Here is a 16329-nt window from a genome sequence, read left to right on the forward strand (position 1 = left end):
GTTCCTTCCCCACTTTCAAATCTGGTAGATAATTACCTTTTTGGAAAAGTGTGGCTCCTACACACAGGCAGGTGCCAATGGGAGCACACAAAAAAGTATCAATAAGGATATCATTTTGCATTTCACGGGTAATGATTTTGCCTCCCATGTGGCAGCGGAACGGCCACTCTCCCACAAAAACCATTTTCTTATCCGTCCACCACATGGAGTTCAAAGACCTTACAAGCACCATATTCTGGTACATCAATTATCTTTAGCTAGTCTACCATATGTAGTTCAAAATCTGCATAAGCTATGTATCACAATAAAATCAGAAAGCTGGATAATGAATTAGACAATTTTTATTTTAATTTATGGGGAGGGGTTGTAATATAGATTATCTATTGCTGTACCTCTCCAAGAGAGGTGACAAACACACTGGATATCGAATATTCAGTTCACATAACAATTAGTCTCTTTTCTCAAGACCCCCACAAATTCTATAAGAGTTCCAAACATGAGTGACCCATACAATTGATAACAAATGGAATATAACATCAGCTCTCAGTGAAAAGCAAACCTTGAAAGTTCATATCGAATATGTTTGCTATCTGATTTTTGACATACAAAATCGTCCAAGTAAAAGGAGGAAGCGGGGGGGGGGCAGATTATGAGATTTCTCTCACCTCATACTCATGAGAGATTCTCAGAGGAGATGCTTTTGAAACTGGCCTCTGTTCAGACCACAGTTCCATGTTAACTGTTCCCGTCCCCCAATGGATAAGACACTTAAAAACCTCGTTGATGTTAAACCGGTTCACCAGACCCAAATGCAAGCTTCTATCCTCGAGCATCCATTCCCCTGAAAATGAGAAATCTCCTTAGATAAATAATGTTCCTTGATCCTTAAGTTCTCATAACACAAACCTTCAGTTCTGGATACCCTACTCAGAAAGTGGAAAGTTCTCACGTATTTTTAATTCCACATGCAATTTTGTAACTGTACGCTCTGATCAATGAGTTTAACATAGCATGAGTCCACAATAGTATGTGCTAAGACATTCAAGAACTACCATACCAACTTGACTAGTATAGTCATCAAATTTATTCCATGAAATGTCAGGTAGTAGGATGGCTAAGATCCTTGGAATCTCTGTTCTCTCTCAAGCAAACCAATAACAGAGCTTTTGAACGAGAGGATAAAAAACTAGTGTTACAACAGCTCAATCAACAGCAATGTATATCAACACACGTCAACACCCCACAGGTGCAGGCCTACAAACACATGGATTTACATGTGACACCATCAAGTGGCACCAATGGACACAAACTGTAGGAGCACAATAACACATAACACAAACCCCTCACGCTTACCAGAGATCGAACACTCGACCTCTTGGCTGTGATACTATTTTATAACCACTTATCCCAAAAGCTCGAGCTGTTATGTAAGGGCTACAACATGTATATGAACACGTTTTAACAACCAGCATGGGCTCTTTTATGTTCAAAGTCTTCGTCATGTTGCTGAAATGAGTACTTGTGTAGAGAAGGCCAAAATAATAATAATAATAATAATAATAATAAATTATTACCATTAGGCAGCAGGTCTCCTTCAAGGAACAATTCACCAGAATCTGGCCCAATTTCATGCTTGGTCCCATCTACAGAAATGAATGAGACAAAAGACTGCGAAGGGTGCAATAAACTGAAGGCCGGGTGAACTCGCAAGCAAACCAACCTACAACATGATACAAAATTAAAAAAGCACACACAGTCAATGTCAGATAAGATGAGAATAAATTAACAGTTTAACGAAAAATCATTCTTTAACGAAAAATGATTCTCACAATTGAATGGGGTATTTTAAGTCACCAAAGGGGAGGAAACTAAAGATCTAGAAACAACCCCACGACCTGAAGATTTCTGGGTGAACCAGACTTTGGAAACAGAGCCCTAATGAACCAGAAAACTCGTCCAAAACTGGAACTGCAGGCTCTTCTTCTCTTATAGCTAACAAATGGATACTACATCACATTTCCTCTCTCTAATATAGATAGCCTAAATTTTTTATAACTTGTGAAGTAACTAGCAATGAAAGTTCCAGCCGAGTCTGCTCCCCCTATCTCAGTGATTGTTATGGATGATGAAGGTGGATCCTTCCACCAAGAAATTAGCTACGATTTGGTTCTTCCGCACTGCACCACCTGCAAATGATTTGGTCACTCCACAGTGTCCTGCTTGAAGTTGAAGCCCCCTGCTCCTGATGAGACCATAGATTTCCCTTCATCCGAAGATACACCCCGGCTATCCCTCACCAACCTTCATTCTACCCCTGCTCCTCAGGCTGCCCCACCTTCAACCCCTTCTCTTCTTCGAGTTTCTACCATCTATCCGCCGTCACCACTTGGCTGTCTCCCGCCACCCCAGCCATGGGCGGAGGAGTAGTAGGAACCACTGCCCTCTCAGAACTCCTCTTGTCTGTCTCCCCCAGCCATCCTGGCCGCATCCCTTTACCTGGCAGTCCTTCACCTGATCCCTCGGTGACTTGGTCAGTCGCTTTGTCTCTGCTCACTAAAATCTGTCTCGCCCTTTGCTTTCCAGCAGCCCTGTCAACCTGTGTACTCCCTGCGACACCTGCCAATTCCTGCCAATCTCTGTTGCCTAACTCTGTCCACGGCCACCTTAACTCCACTTTCTCTTCCCCTCATCCCTCTTGAACCTTGCTATGGATCTCTTGCCTCTTCGAGAAGATACCCCTGCTGCTCCGCCAAATTCCTTGTTACACTTCCCTTCTTTGGCTGGCAACGCTTTTCTCCCCCCTCTCCCCCCTCCCTTCTCCTTTGGAAATGTTTCTTTTTCCCTTCTGTAACCAAGGATTAAAGTATCGGTCTCGGTCTCCGTATCGGTCGGCCAAAATTAAGATACGTATCGGAGATACGCTAAGATACGCATATAAATGGATAGAAAACACTTTTTTATACACTTTTGCATAAAAAAATTATTAAAAAAAACTATAGATAACATGTAATATGCATAAACACTATATTGAGAGTATCGCACTAAGAATCCAAGGTTTGTAGTTGCCTCATAAATGTAAAATCCTTGTTCCCAACCTTGATTTCCACTTTAGTTACAGAGAAAAAAGGCTTGCAGCAACTTCGGAACAAAAAACCCCTCAAAAAAAATATATATATATATATATTTTTTAAAATGACCCATATTGGCCATTATATGACCGTACAACACCGTATCGATACATATCGTACCGTATCCGTATGTATAAATGATTTTAATTTTCCATAGAGTATCGGTACGTATCAATGCGTATTGTATCGTATCGGTGTGTATCGTAGGATACATATCGATACAAAAGGATTTGAAAATTTATATGTATCGTATTGGTAGTATCGTATCGGTAAGGGCCGATACGTACAATACGGTACGATACGTACTAATACTTAAAACCATGCCTGTAACTAACCGTCTAACTAAGCCTCCTATTCCTCCTCTCTCTCTTTGGCACAAGCCCACTCTCTTATATTCTCTGGCCAAGTCCATTCCCACCCCTTAATGCTGGCCCATTCTCTTTCTAACTCTCTCTTGGCCAAATCCCACAACTCCTCTGGTCTGACCAATACGGCTCACTCTTAGCCCATCACCCCTTCTAGCCTCTCGCCTCTCCTTTCGGACCCTTTGATCCACCCGACTCACTTAGCTCGTCCTCTTGACCTATACCCCCCTTTCCTCAAGGAAAGGGACCTTCCACTACTTTTACTCTTTTCTTTTTTCTCTTTCTTTCTTCTTCTTCCTTCTTGCTTCACAAAACCATAAACCCCATAGAATTGGAAATAATGGCTTGGCTACCTCTTCCTTGGCCCTTCAATGAATCCCATTTTTCAAAGGGAAAAGGTAGATGTAGGGGTTTAATGCTCCAAAGCCTTCAAGCTTCTTCTCCTTCAATTTCTGCCACTTTCTCTTTTCTTTCTCATTTTTCGTTTCAGAGAAAAAGAAGACAAAAAATGGAGAACAGTTCATTTTGAGTCACTCGACAAAGTATCACTGTTCGAAGTTTGGCTAATGAGGAATCAATAAATGGAATCTTTGGGTAAGTGTATGTAAATGCAAGCAACACTCTAGCATGGCGATGATATGGTGTATCGCAGACCATTGAAACTCGATAGTACCCAACTACAACTTGTGCCTTGGAATCTTTGGAGCAGCATATCTTCATCTTGGTACACATGAAAAGCACCGAAATATGTCCTATGAAAGCAACATTGACATGTTTTGACTGCTCATTGGCTTATCCATGCACGATTAGATCCAGGCTATTTGATTTTCATTTGAAAATGTGGTGATATATAAGCTCTTAAATTGGAATCTTTAGTATGGTGTATGACATGTACACCGTATTTTTTCAATCTAACCACCTATAACGTTGGATTCGAATTGTGCTGAAATGGCACCCTATGGTGCATCAATACGGGATCCACATACTCTTGAAATTGCTTACAGCCATCTGCACTAAAAAGAACTCGTTCTGAAAACCACCTCACTGACGTGATTCAATTGGAACTTCCCATCAGGCACCTGCTGCGACTTTTGGAAATAAAAAATAAGCCCTAAAATATGAGAATTTATTGATCAACCTCCAAGGTAAAAAAGTGAACACTGAGAGCTTCTTCGTGGTATATTTTTTTTTTTGTCATTTTTGGAGTGACCGGACGGAAATTTCTGTAGCTCCTTCATATGAACTCGGTTCGCACCGAAACCAGTTGTGTTGGGTTCACAACTTATAGCAATACAATTCTTCGTAACATCCCGTCTTCAAAATCATCCATGTGAAATGACCACAATGCCCTTGAACATTGCACTGGCTATAACTCTCTCATTTGAAGTCAGATCGAGACGATTCAGGATGCGTTGAAAACCATTTTTTGTATTCTATAACATCCCTGAAGGAACCAACTACCAAATACTCCATATTAAATGCCCACAACCTAAATTTGATCAAATATTGTGACAACTTGCTTGGAAACTCATGAAAAATATCAGTCGCACCCTCTACACCCACATAACCTCTGACATGGCACTAAGCACTGCCATGTCATCAGAGTGATCATACACTGCCACGTCATCACCTCTGGCCACCTCATTATTGACACATGGCTAAGGTTGCCAACAAGGACAACCAATACAACAATGTTAAGCTGAACAGATGTTGTTAAATGCCTTTTTACCCGCTGGAATCACATGCCCCACTGGTTCTCGAAATACCAGAATGGGAGAGGGATTCGAGCAAGCCGAATTGAAGTGCTACCCATACCCAGATTCGGTTGGAAGGTATCGGTTCCAGGGGTTTGGTTGTGCCACTACAACCTATTTCACCTACATTCAGGTGTGTATTTTGTTTTGCACATTCACAAGGAAACCGTGGCACAACAGGTGCACCTATCACTTTAGCTATAATCCAAGACATAATGAAATTCTTATGGATTTTTATTTTTAAATTTTCAATGAAGCTACTTTATATGGGCAAGGGGTCATGAGGCCATGATTATATCTTGGGACTTCTTTTCCTTTGTAACCCATAATCGGACTATTTTTTTCCCGTGCTTCAGCATCAGTGGAGAGTTTTATGCTTGGGAACTCGGGATTGCTGCTAGTGAGATGTTGTACTTGCTATTCTGAGATTCTTCAATTAAATAAGGGTAATTTACATCGCCACCTGCTAGAGAATGCCAGTATTATAGGAACACGCCATCTCTTTCACCAAATTAGACTCAGACCCCCTACCGTCAGTCTCCGTTAAGGATTTGAAATGACACTTTTGACTAAAATAAATAATCAAATCATATTTTGCTTAAGATATTTCTAACTGAGTCGTTCGTCGAGACCGTCCGCAACAGTAGTACCGCCGGTGGTTCCAGTCATGAGTCGTGAGTCTCGTGACCATCCGCAACACACACTCTCTCTGAGCCTCGAGGCCGACTTGGCTGTTCTAAAAACGAGAACACACAGATTGTGGTAGTGTTTCTTCCATCTTTAATTGAAGTTGGGTTTTCAATTTTTTTGACAGGTGATTATGTGTCACTAATCAGAATCAACTAATCAAAAACCACCTTCTTCTTTGTTTATTTAATTTTTCATTTCTTCTGAAGTGAATCCTCACTTTTTCACATTCTCCTTTTTTTAATGTTATTATTCTATCCACCACTCCATTATATTCCTTATAAAAGCTACTACTTTGTTTTCTCATTTTTCTGTTCTCACTTTTTCTGAATCAAAAGTTCGATGATCATCAAATAGCTCTTCAATTATGGTAAGTTTTCGAGGGATGATGTATATTTGAGAGTTCTGAACTTTATTTTGACTCATTGATTCTTCTTTTGTAAGGAGCTTCGATTTTATTCTTTTTGTTCTTCTTTTGTTCATGTAAGCTCCAGTAAACATCCTCGTCGGAACTCCAGTAATCCGATTTTCCCCTTTTGATTCTTCTCTACCCCTGAAGCGCATTCTCTTTTGATGCATCGATGCTTAATAACTCCCATTAATCGGACCTTCCTAAGCTTAACCAACATGGGTTCTCTATTCTCTTTGTTACAATCCCAGATTCTTGTAACCAAACCAGTAAAACTAGAAAAAGAGAGAAAGAAAGAGAAGTGAAAGAGAGAAAGAGAGAAAAAGGAGAAACCACAGAGAGCCTCAAGGTGAGAGCAGCCTACGATCAGTTCAAAATGAGGCTGATCGCAGGAATCCTTAGTATGTAAAGATTAAAAATACTGTGTACAAGGACTAGAATGCCCCCATTACAAGAGAACAAACCCTAAAGCACATATAGGGACCCGATAGGACAGTACTGTCCCTATCGGGTCCAGCGGCTGAAGCTAATCCTGATATCGGGATTAGCTCTCTTTCAACACTTTCCCTTAAGCTGGAGCATACACATCACCCATGCTCAGCTTGGTACAACCACTGCGAAAGCTAGGAGTAAACAAAGACTTAGTAAACATTTCAGCTAACTGATCCGCTGAAGGAACAAACGGAGTCTCAATCAGCTTCTTCAAAACATCACAAACAAAATGATAGTCCACCTTTACGTGTTTGGTCCTCTCATGGAAGACCGGGTTACTAGCAATGTAAACTGCATCTTAGTTATCACAATACATCTTCATTGGCTTAGTCATTGGAAATCTCAACTCCAAGAGTAACGACCGCAGCCACATGAACTCAGCCGTGGTATGAACCATAGCTCTGTACTCTGCCTCTGCACTGGACCGCGCAATAGTAGTCTGCTTCTTGCTACGCCACGTAATAAGATTCCCTCCAACAAAGGTACAGTATCCAGTGGTAGATCTCCGATCACTAGTAGAGCCAGCCCAATCAACATCAGAGTAGCCAACAAGATCCATATGCCGATTAGGACAGTAAATCAATCATTTTCTAGGAGCACCTTTCCGATAACAAAAAACACGGACAACAGCATCCTAATGTGCTTTTTGAGGAGACTGCATGAACTGACTAAGAACTCCAACAGCATAAGAAATGTCAGGGCGAGTCACAATCAACTAAATCATCTTGCCAATGAAACTCCTGTACTGATGCACATCCTGAAACGGTTCACCATCATCAACACCGAACTTTTGGTGAGGGTCCATAAGAATATCAACAGGTCTGGATGCAAGTATCCCAGTATCAGATAGAAGATCCACAACATACTTTCTTTGAGACAGACTGATCCCTTTCTTGCAGCGGATCACCTTAATCCCGAGAAAATAATGGAGATAGCCAAGATCCTTGGTCTGAAAATGGCGCTGGAGATGAGCCTTTACTTCAGAAATACCTGCCTCATCATTGCCAGTAAGAATAATGTCATTAACACATACCACCAAGACCACCAACTTGTCACCTCTGTCACGAACAAATATTGAATGATCATAATAGCACTGAGAAAAACCACACGTGACAATGGTAGCATTGAACTTGTCAAACCATGCTCGAGGGGACTGTTTAAGCCCATAAATAGCCTTATGTAAGCGGCACACACGACCTGTATTCTCCCCCTGAGCAATATAACCAGGAGGTTGCTCCATATACACTTCCTCCTGAAGATTACCATATAGAAAAACATTCTTCTTGATGTCCAACTGAAATAATGGCCAATCAAAGTTGACAGCAAGAGAAATAACAAGGCAAACAGAGTTCAGTTTGACAACCAGAGAGAATGTCTCAAAGTAATCCACACCATATGTCTGAGTATATCCTTCAGCAACCAGACGGGCCTTTAACCACTCAACAGAGCCATCAGAATGATACTTAACAGTGTACACCCAGCGAAACTTAACCAGATCCTTACCAGGAGGTAAATCTACTAGGCTCCAGGTACCACAACTCACGAGAGCATCAATTTCTACATCTATGGCAGCCTTCCATCCAGGAATACGGAGGGCATCATTATGGGAACGAGGAATGGTGTTAGTGGAAAGGGATAGTGTAAGGCCATAGATGGGAGAGGGAAGAGATAATGACACAAAGTTATCAATAGGGTATACAACCATAGACTTCTGAGTGCAGGAATGTGTACCTTTACGATGTGCAATTGGTAAGTCATCAGGCGGAGGAGGAAGAGGAGCTTCACCAGCAGAAGACGGCAATGGAAGGAGTGAATCTTCCAGATTAATAATCTCGCCACCAAGCTGTCCAGTCTTCTTCCTGCGCTGATAAACCTGTAGGGGAGGTGAGTCATTGGTACTAGGAGCATCAGCTAGGGATATAAGAGAGGGTATGGGTGGAGGAGATGGAGAAGACCACTCTGGACTAGACTGGGACACCTGAGGAGAATAAAATGATGTACCTTCAAAAGAGGTCACATCAGCACTGACAAAATTCCGATGAGTAATGGGGTCATAACACTTATATCCTTTTTGGGTACGAGAGTAACCCAGAAAGATGCACTTAGTAGACCTTGGGGACAACTTGTCAACCTGCATATGCAGATTATGGACAAAACATACACACCCAAAGACACGGGGTGGAACAGTAAAACTGGGTAAATTAGGGAACAGAACAAAAAATGGAGACTTATTCCCCAGGACAGAGGATGGCATGCGATTAATCAAATAACAAGTGGTTAAAATACCATCACACAAAAAATGTTAGGAACATGCATGTGAAGCATAATGGCACAAGCAACCTCAATGAGATGCCGGTTCTTGCACTCTGCTACGCCATTTTGCTGTGGGGTATAGACACAACTAGTTTGGTGTATCATCCCATGGATATCACAAAACTTAGATATATCAGAATGAGCATATTCTAAAGCATTGTTAGAATGAAAATTTTTAATAGGAATGCCAAACTGAGTTTTTATTTCATTATAAAATTTGTGAAACACATGTAAAAATTCGGATCATTCCTTTAACATGTACAGCTATGTAAGGCGAGAATGATCATCCACAAAAGTCACAAAATAGCGAAAACCAAATCTGTTATCGACTCTGGAAGGACCCCATACATCAGAATGGACTAAAGAAAATAAAGACGGACAACGAGACACAGAGTGAGATGGGAAAGACACACGATGATGTTTACCCAACTCACATGCCTTACACTCTAACCTGAGGACAGACTTAAAACTAGGAAATAAAAGTTGTAACCTAGAAAGTGATAAATGACCTAAACAACAGTGCCAATGGAAAGGAGTCACGTCCCCAACAGTCGTAGCAACAACAGTAGAAGGGGGACAGCCGCTATTGAGGTAGTATAACCCATCCTTTTCACGCCCTCCACCAATCATCTTCCTCGTGTGAAGATCCTGAAATACGCAGTAGGAAGGAAAGAAGGTTACTGAGCAATTTAAAGAATGGATTAATTAACTTACAAAGAGAAAACTTAGTGGGAATTGAGGGACATGTAAGACAGAAGATAAATTAATGGATGGGGTAGGTGAAATAGTACCATATCCAAGGACTAGTGTGGAAGTGCCATTAGCAAGGATAACAGAATTGGAACTGGCATTAGTAGAAAAATTCTGAAAGAGTGATGACTTACCGATCATATGGGCAGAGACACCTAAATCAATGATCCAAGGAGTAGATGTAGTAATAAGAAGGGCTGAAGTACCTGTGTGAGCTAGAGTAGCAGCGGATGTAGACTCACCATGAGATGTAGTAGAGGATGCCTCAAGAGTGTGCAAGTGTCGGAGCAACTGATTGATGTCACCGTGCAGATCGGTAGCTGAATCTTCTAAAAAAGGTGTTGGTTTAGGATCAATTGGAGCCATTGTGTCAGTACCATCATCAGACACTGCATGATTAGCTAATTGTGTTGCCCACTCTGGTTTGCCATGCTTTGCCCAACAAGTCTCAACAGTATGGTTGGGCTTTCCACAAAAAGTGCACTGGCAAGCTGAACGATTAGAAGGCTATCCACCAGATCCTCGACAAGCAGACCCACAACCTCCCCCACGACCACGACCACGACCACGTCCACGGTTGGCGTAGAAGGCAGAACTGTCTTTGGTAGACTAATCAGGTTTAGTGGAGGAAGTAATTTGCTACAGTCGTGAGTAGGTATCATTCAGAGTAGGCACAGTATCCCCTGTAAGTAAGTGACCCTTCACTGCCTTCAAGTTATTGTTCAAACCAGCCAGGAATTTAGAGACGAAGAACTCGTTACGCTGAGCCTTCAATTTATCAATGTCAAGGGTTGGAAGACATTGAGTTCTTCAACTATACCTCTGAAAGTACTGTAATATTCGAAAAGTGGCTTGTCCGACTGGCGAAACTGAAACAGTTTTTCATAGATATCATAGATACGGGTCATGTTCTTCTCCTGAGAGTAGGTCTCCTTCAAGTCATTCCACACTCCCTTGGCAGTAGAGTGAAACATGACATTGGCAGCCACATTTGGTTCCATACTATTCCATAACCAAATTAAGATTAATGCATTCTCTTTCTGCCATTGAGCATAACCAGTGTCAAATTCTTTGGGAGGATTAGAGATGGTATAATTAAGCTTATCCTTTGCCATCAGATAAACTTTGATCGACTGATCCCAAAGAAGGTAATTCGAGTTTCCTTTAAGCTTGATAGAAGTAATCTGGACATTCACATTGTCCGATGCAGATGAGGTAATGGTAGGGGTAGTAGTCTTGGTCTAACCATGAGAGCAAGAATTAATGACAAGTATATAGTGCAAAGACAATCAAGGAAGTAGAACTCACCAACCAGATCTGATAAATAGCAGCCAAAGTGCAATCGGACCCCAAGAAACCAAAAAACAATATCCAACCGATAGGGGGGTTGGTATGGTAGTGTCGACCTTGATGAGAGCAGCAAAAGGAGGCTTCAAAAGCCTAGTAGAGTATGTAGAGAAGTAGTAAACCAGCAGCACATTAAACCGTGAAGTAGTAGAGCTTCACACATAGGGCAGCAGTAAAAAACACATCAAACATAGGGGCAGCAGCCAAAAACACATCACACATAGGGGCAGCAGCCATTAAAAACCTGCAGAATTGTGTATCGGCTTCAGCGATTCTAGAGAATAAGGGCTGAATCCATGTAGTAAAGGTAGGAAGGCCTAATTGTGTTTATATCATTATAATCAGGCCAAAAACTTAAGGTAGGAGCAGCAATAGGTGGCTGCGCACCAAAGAGGAGTAGTGCAGGGTTGAGATCAGCAGAGAATGATGATGCAAAACTTTAATTTGATTACAGAAGCTCTGATACCATGTTACAATCCCAGATTCCTATAACCAAACCAGTAAAACTAGAAAAAGAGAGAAAAAAAGAGAAGAGAGAGAGAGAGAAAGGAGAAACCACAGAGAGCCTTAAGGTGAGAGCAGCCTGCGATCAATCCAGAATGAGGCTGATCGTAGGAATCCTTAGTATATAAAGATTAAAAATAATGTGTACAAGGACTAGAATGCCCCCATTACAAGAGAACAAACCCTAAAGCGCATATAGGGACTCGATAGGACAGAACTGCCCCTATCGGGTCCAGCGGCTAACGCTAATCCCGATATCAAGATTAGCTCTCTCTCAACACTCTCCATCAACGCCAGCTTCAAATTCAATCTTCAATGCCATTCCGGTGTTCATTGCCATTCCTTTTCACAATTTCAGCTCCCCTGAAAGGGGTTAAATGAGAAGAGGCAGAATAACATACCTGTAGTCACTGGAGGGGGTTCGCAGCTGCCATAGGCACCGTCGCTGGAAGGGGTTGCAGCTGTCGATCTAAAAACCCCTGAGGATCTTATGAAGTGAGAGTGAGTTAGGATTGTGGTGAAATCAATTTGGGGACTATAAGTAATGAGGGTAATTTCGGTACTTCATTATTTTTAAGGGAAAAATGGTATTTAGAAAAAAAATGAACTACTGATGTCAGCATTCTTGGTATATTCTGTAACAGTGACTGACGGTAGGGGGTCTGAGTCTAATTTGGTGAAATAGAAGGTGTTCCTATAATACTGGCATTCTCCAAGGGGTGGTGCTGTAAATTACCCATTAAATAACTGCCCAAGGGAGAGGAAAATATGACCAGAAGAAAGCAAGGGAGGGGGAACGCAACTAGATCTGCTACGGATGTGGTACAACTGTATAAGAAAATAATAGTTAATGAAGGTATAGAAACAGTTTGATAGATAGTCTTTGTAGTGATATTCAACAAAATCTTAAGTTCTGCAGTGATATTCAACAAAATCTTAAGTTAGAAGACTTACCTGGAAAATCCACCAGAACCAGCACCAACTTGGCGAGCTACAATGCTGGAGTCAATATAGAGAACACTAGGATTATCTTTTTTAATAGATATCTGACGTTCAATCACTAATCCACCTCCAATATCTCCTTCCAATTTAAGTGCTTCCTCTTTGCCTGCCTGATGAAGATCACGCCTGGAATGACAGGACATTTAAGAGAGATTAATCAGAAAAGAAGAAAAAAAAAATCAATCACAATATCTTAAACATGAAATAATCAGCAGCAGGTGAAATTTTATTGTTTCCATCTTGTCAGTTTGGCAACTAACGCTTGGAATAGCTAACCAGTTGAAGAAAATGAACATTTAATTACTGATAGGATCCTAGCTTCTATGGACTATGGTTATAAGACAATAGCTGCTCAAGAACCAAAGTTTGTAGAACTAAAATTTATCATCAGATTCTAGACAATGGTTTCTTCATCTACAAATTCTCGGATGAAGGAGACAAAGCTCATGCGCTCAAAGGCGGTCGTTGGAATGTTGGTCGGAAGCTGATCCTTCTAAGGCAATGAGATTGTCATCTTCAACTCAACAGGGTCGATCTGCGTTCCATCCTCCCCTTTGGGTATCTCTGCCCGTCCTGTTTTATTTCTGGTGCGAAAATGGCTTGAATATTGTTGGCACAATTCTAGGAAAGCCTCTCTACTCTGATGGAAGGACAAAGAAGAAGGATAGGCTTGCCTTTGCTAGAATATATGTAGTAGTTGCTGCAAAATCTCCCATGCCATCCTTCACCAATGCAGTTGATGATGAGGGATTATCATTTAAGCAGGCAGTTAGCTTTGATTGGTTCCCGGCTCACTACACCAACTGTAAAGTATTTGGCCACCCCCTTGGAAAATCAGTAAGGACCCAGCTTAAACAATGATCTTTTCCATGAAGTTAAGGGAAGGCAGTCAGTAGCCCATAGATGATCGAAGCCCCAAAACAAAGGACTCTTGGACTGAAAATAGCGTATATGAAGAATTTTATCTTTCTTAAAAAAAGTAAGGTATATGGGATGGAAGCAGTCCTTCAAGACAGATTGGAGTTACCTTCCTTGAGGGTTCTCATGAAAGCCAGAGCGAAACAAAATGGCTCAGGAGAAGATATGGGGATAGCTGCCTATTGTAGGATTTCTTGACCTGAAGGGGCACCAGCAAGCTGCTACTGAATGTGAAAAAGTTAAGGAGAATGTAGTTTATGATAGAATTAGGCATTTTATTTGACTTTTGAAGCATGGTTTAAAGTATCTCCGATACCGATACGATACCCTCCGATACATATCTTAAATTAGCTGACTGATACGATACACATCGATACGATACATGAAATTTTTAAAATCCTTTCGTATCAATATATATCCTATGATACATACCGATATGCATCAATACACCACTGATACACATCAATATGATACGATATGCACCGATACGACTATAAAAAATATAAAATCGAGGTAAAATGTACGTTTCGGCATGTATCGGTATGTATCAATTGGCACGTATCGATGAGTATCGGTACGTATCGGTGAGTATCGATATGTATCGATCGGTATGTATCGGTGAGTATCGGTATGTACTGATATAATGCGCTACGGTTATATAATGGCCAAGATGGATAATTTTTCATAAAACACAATTTTTTGAGGGGTTTTTGTTCCAAAGTTGTTACTAGACATATTTTTCTCAGAATAAAGTAGAAATCAAGGTAGAAAACAAGGATTTTACATTTATGGGACAACTACAAACCTTGAATTCTTAGTACGATACTCTCAATTTAGTGTTTATGCATAATACATGTTATTAAAAGCTTTTTTTTTACAAATTCTTTATGCAAAAGTGTTTAAAAAAATGTTTCTTATCCATTTATGTGTGTATCTTTAGCGTATCTCCGATACGATAAGATACGATACACTCCGATACGTATCTAATTTTGGCTGACCGATACGACGACCGATACCGATACTTTAATCCTTGTTCTGAAGTGACTGAACAAAGTATTGGATTGATTCAATACTGAATCCCTGATCCTTATAGACAAATAATGGTAGAGGCCCCCTTGCCCAGCTGCTTTTATCAAGCATTCTCAGTCTTGGGACTTTCACATCCATCCTCCCTCTTAAGCTACAACGACTGAAGAACCCCATCCCTAGAAAGTCACCTCAATTGCTCCTCCTAATTACACTGGTAACCCATAATTTGGTCTTCAAAAACTATTTCTCTCTAACCCTACTTCCTCCCCCCATTATCTCCCCTACTGCCAACCTCTCTTCTAATACCACCTCCACCTTGTGTGGTCGCTGCCGTTGCCATTTGCACGGGCCTCCACATCTACCTCTTGTCACGACCATGAACCTGCTAACCTTCCCCTACCATTGGTCCCTTAGCTTCTCCAGACTATTAGACATTGGCCTTGAGCTCTATGGACGACTGTTTTGCCTCTGACGAACCTGTCATCTCTGCCACCATCTCATCTCCCCCTCCTCCGCTGACCTTTGCTAGCTCCCATGTCAACAATGCTGGTGTACGATATCTTGTATTCTGTCATAGTTTAACCCAAGGAGTACTGGTGCAGCGCCTTAACAGGCAGGACGGCCGTCCCCATAGCCGGTTAGTGGGCCGTGGGGGTTACAAGGGGGAAGGAGGCCCCCTACATAGAAGAAGGTGTGTGCCCCCCGCTCGAATTTTTTATTTGAGGGCAATTGTGTACTTTCCGGATTAGGGTTTTTCGCTATATATTTGTAGCGAAGGTTTATTTCTCTGTAATGCAAGCAATACTGAGAGGTGAGGGACGAGCGCTGTAACCCTATTCTCCATTGATAGTGAAGCAGGATCTCATCTCACCGGGGACGTAGGCAATCTTGCTGAACCTCATAAATCTGTGTGCATTGCATGTTCTTGTTTTTCCATTATCTTCTGCATCGTTTTACGGTTGCGTTTCTACAAACAATCCTTCATCGTAGCCAATAGAAATCCCTCCTGCCACTGCATAGTCCTCGTCTCTGTTGCTTATCATTTTAGTTCTTGTAAGGGATAGCAGCCCTCCCCTCCTTGTCCTGAGACTCTTCTCACTCTCATCCGTCCTTCCCTCTTACCTCTCTTATTTCCTTTGCTGTGGGGCCCAATTTAGGAGAATCTTCTTCTTCTCAATCCCTTCAATGCTCTGGGCCTTTTAAAGCCTTCCCCCCTAGGCCTATCTCTCAGTCCACTCCCACTCTTATTAGATCTCCTGGTCCCCATCCTATCCCTTTGCTTCGGCCCACACGCTTGACCACTCCCACATCTCAAGCCCACCCGAATGGGTCAACCATTCGGACCTTGCTCCATTCTTTGCCACACTCAGTTTAATCAAACAACTAGTCATCCTTCTTGCCCAACAGAAGCACCTCGACATGTCTTCTTCAAAATCCTCCTACTCTCCCCCCTCCCTCTTTGGGCCTTCTCCCTAGTCGTACAACTCGCCGCAATCTCCCACCTGTTTGACTGACGTTCGTAATGCCATGGGTCATATGGATCCTCATCGTGTGGCTTGGGTCAAGCAGGAATTCTGCTACACCCTGACTCCGTCCGCCCAGTATATCTCTGCTAGTACAAGATTCTCATC

At 41.7% G+C, this 16329-nt stretch overlaps 1 protein-coding gene across 2 annotated transcripts in view; it reads right to left on the minus strand.

Annotated features, from left to right (window-relative positions):
- Positions 1 to 319: 319 nt before the first annotated feature.
- LOC122070590 (alpha-glucosidase 2) overlaps positions 320 to 16329 on the minus strand; it is a 156834-nt gene continuing 140824 nt past the window's right edge. For both annotated transcript variants that reach the window (XM_042634788.1, XM_042634787.1), the window contains exons 21-23: positions 12704 to 12877; positions 1575 to 1720; positions 320 to 841 (exon numbers count right to left, since the gene is read on the minus strand). In XM_042634788.1, the coding sequence (XP_042490722.1) occupies positions 648 to 841; positions 1575 to 1720; positions 12704 to 12877 (514 nt within the window). In that variant the 3' untranslated portion in view covers positions 320 to 647. The remainder of the gene's footprint in view (positions 842 to 1574; positions 1721 to 12703; positions 12878 to 16329) is intronic.

This window comes from Macadamia integrifolia, unplaced genomic scaffold, assembly GCF_013358625.1.
Source record: "Macadamia integrifolia cultivar HAES 741 unplaced genomic scaffold, SCU_Mint_v3 scaffold951, whole genome shotgun sequence".
NCBI classification, from domain to species: domain Eukaryota; kingdom Viridiplantae; phylum Streptophyta; class Magnoliopsida; order Proteales; family Proteaceae; genus Macadamia; species Macadamia integrifolia.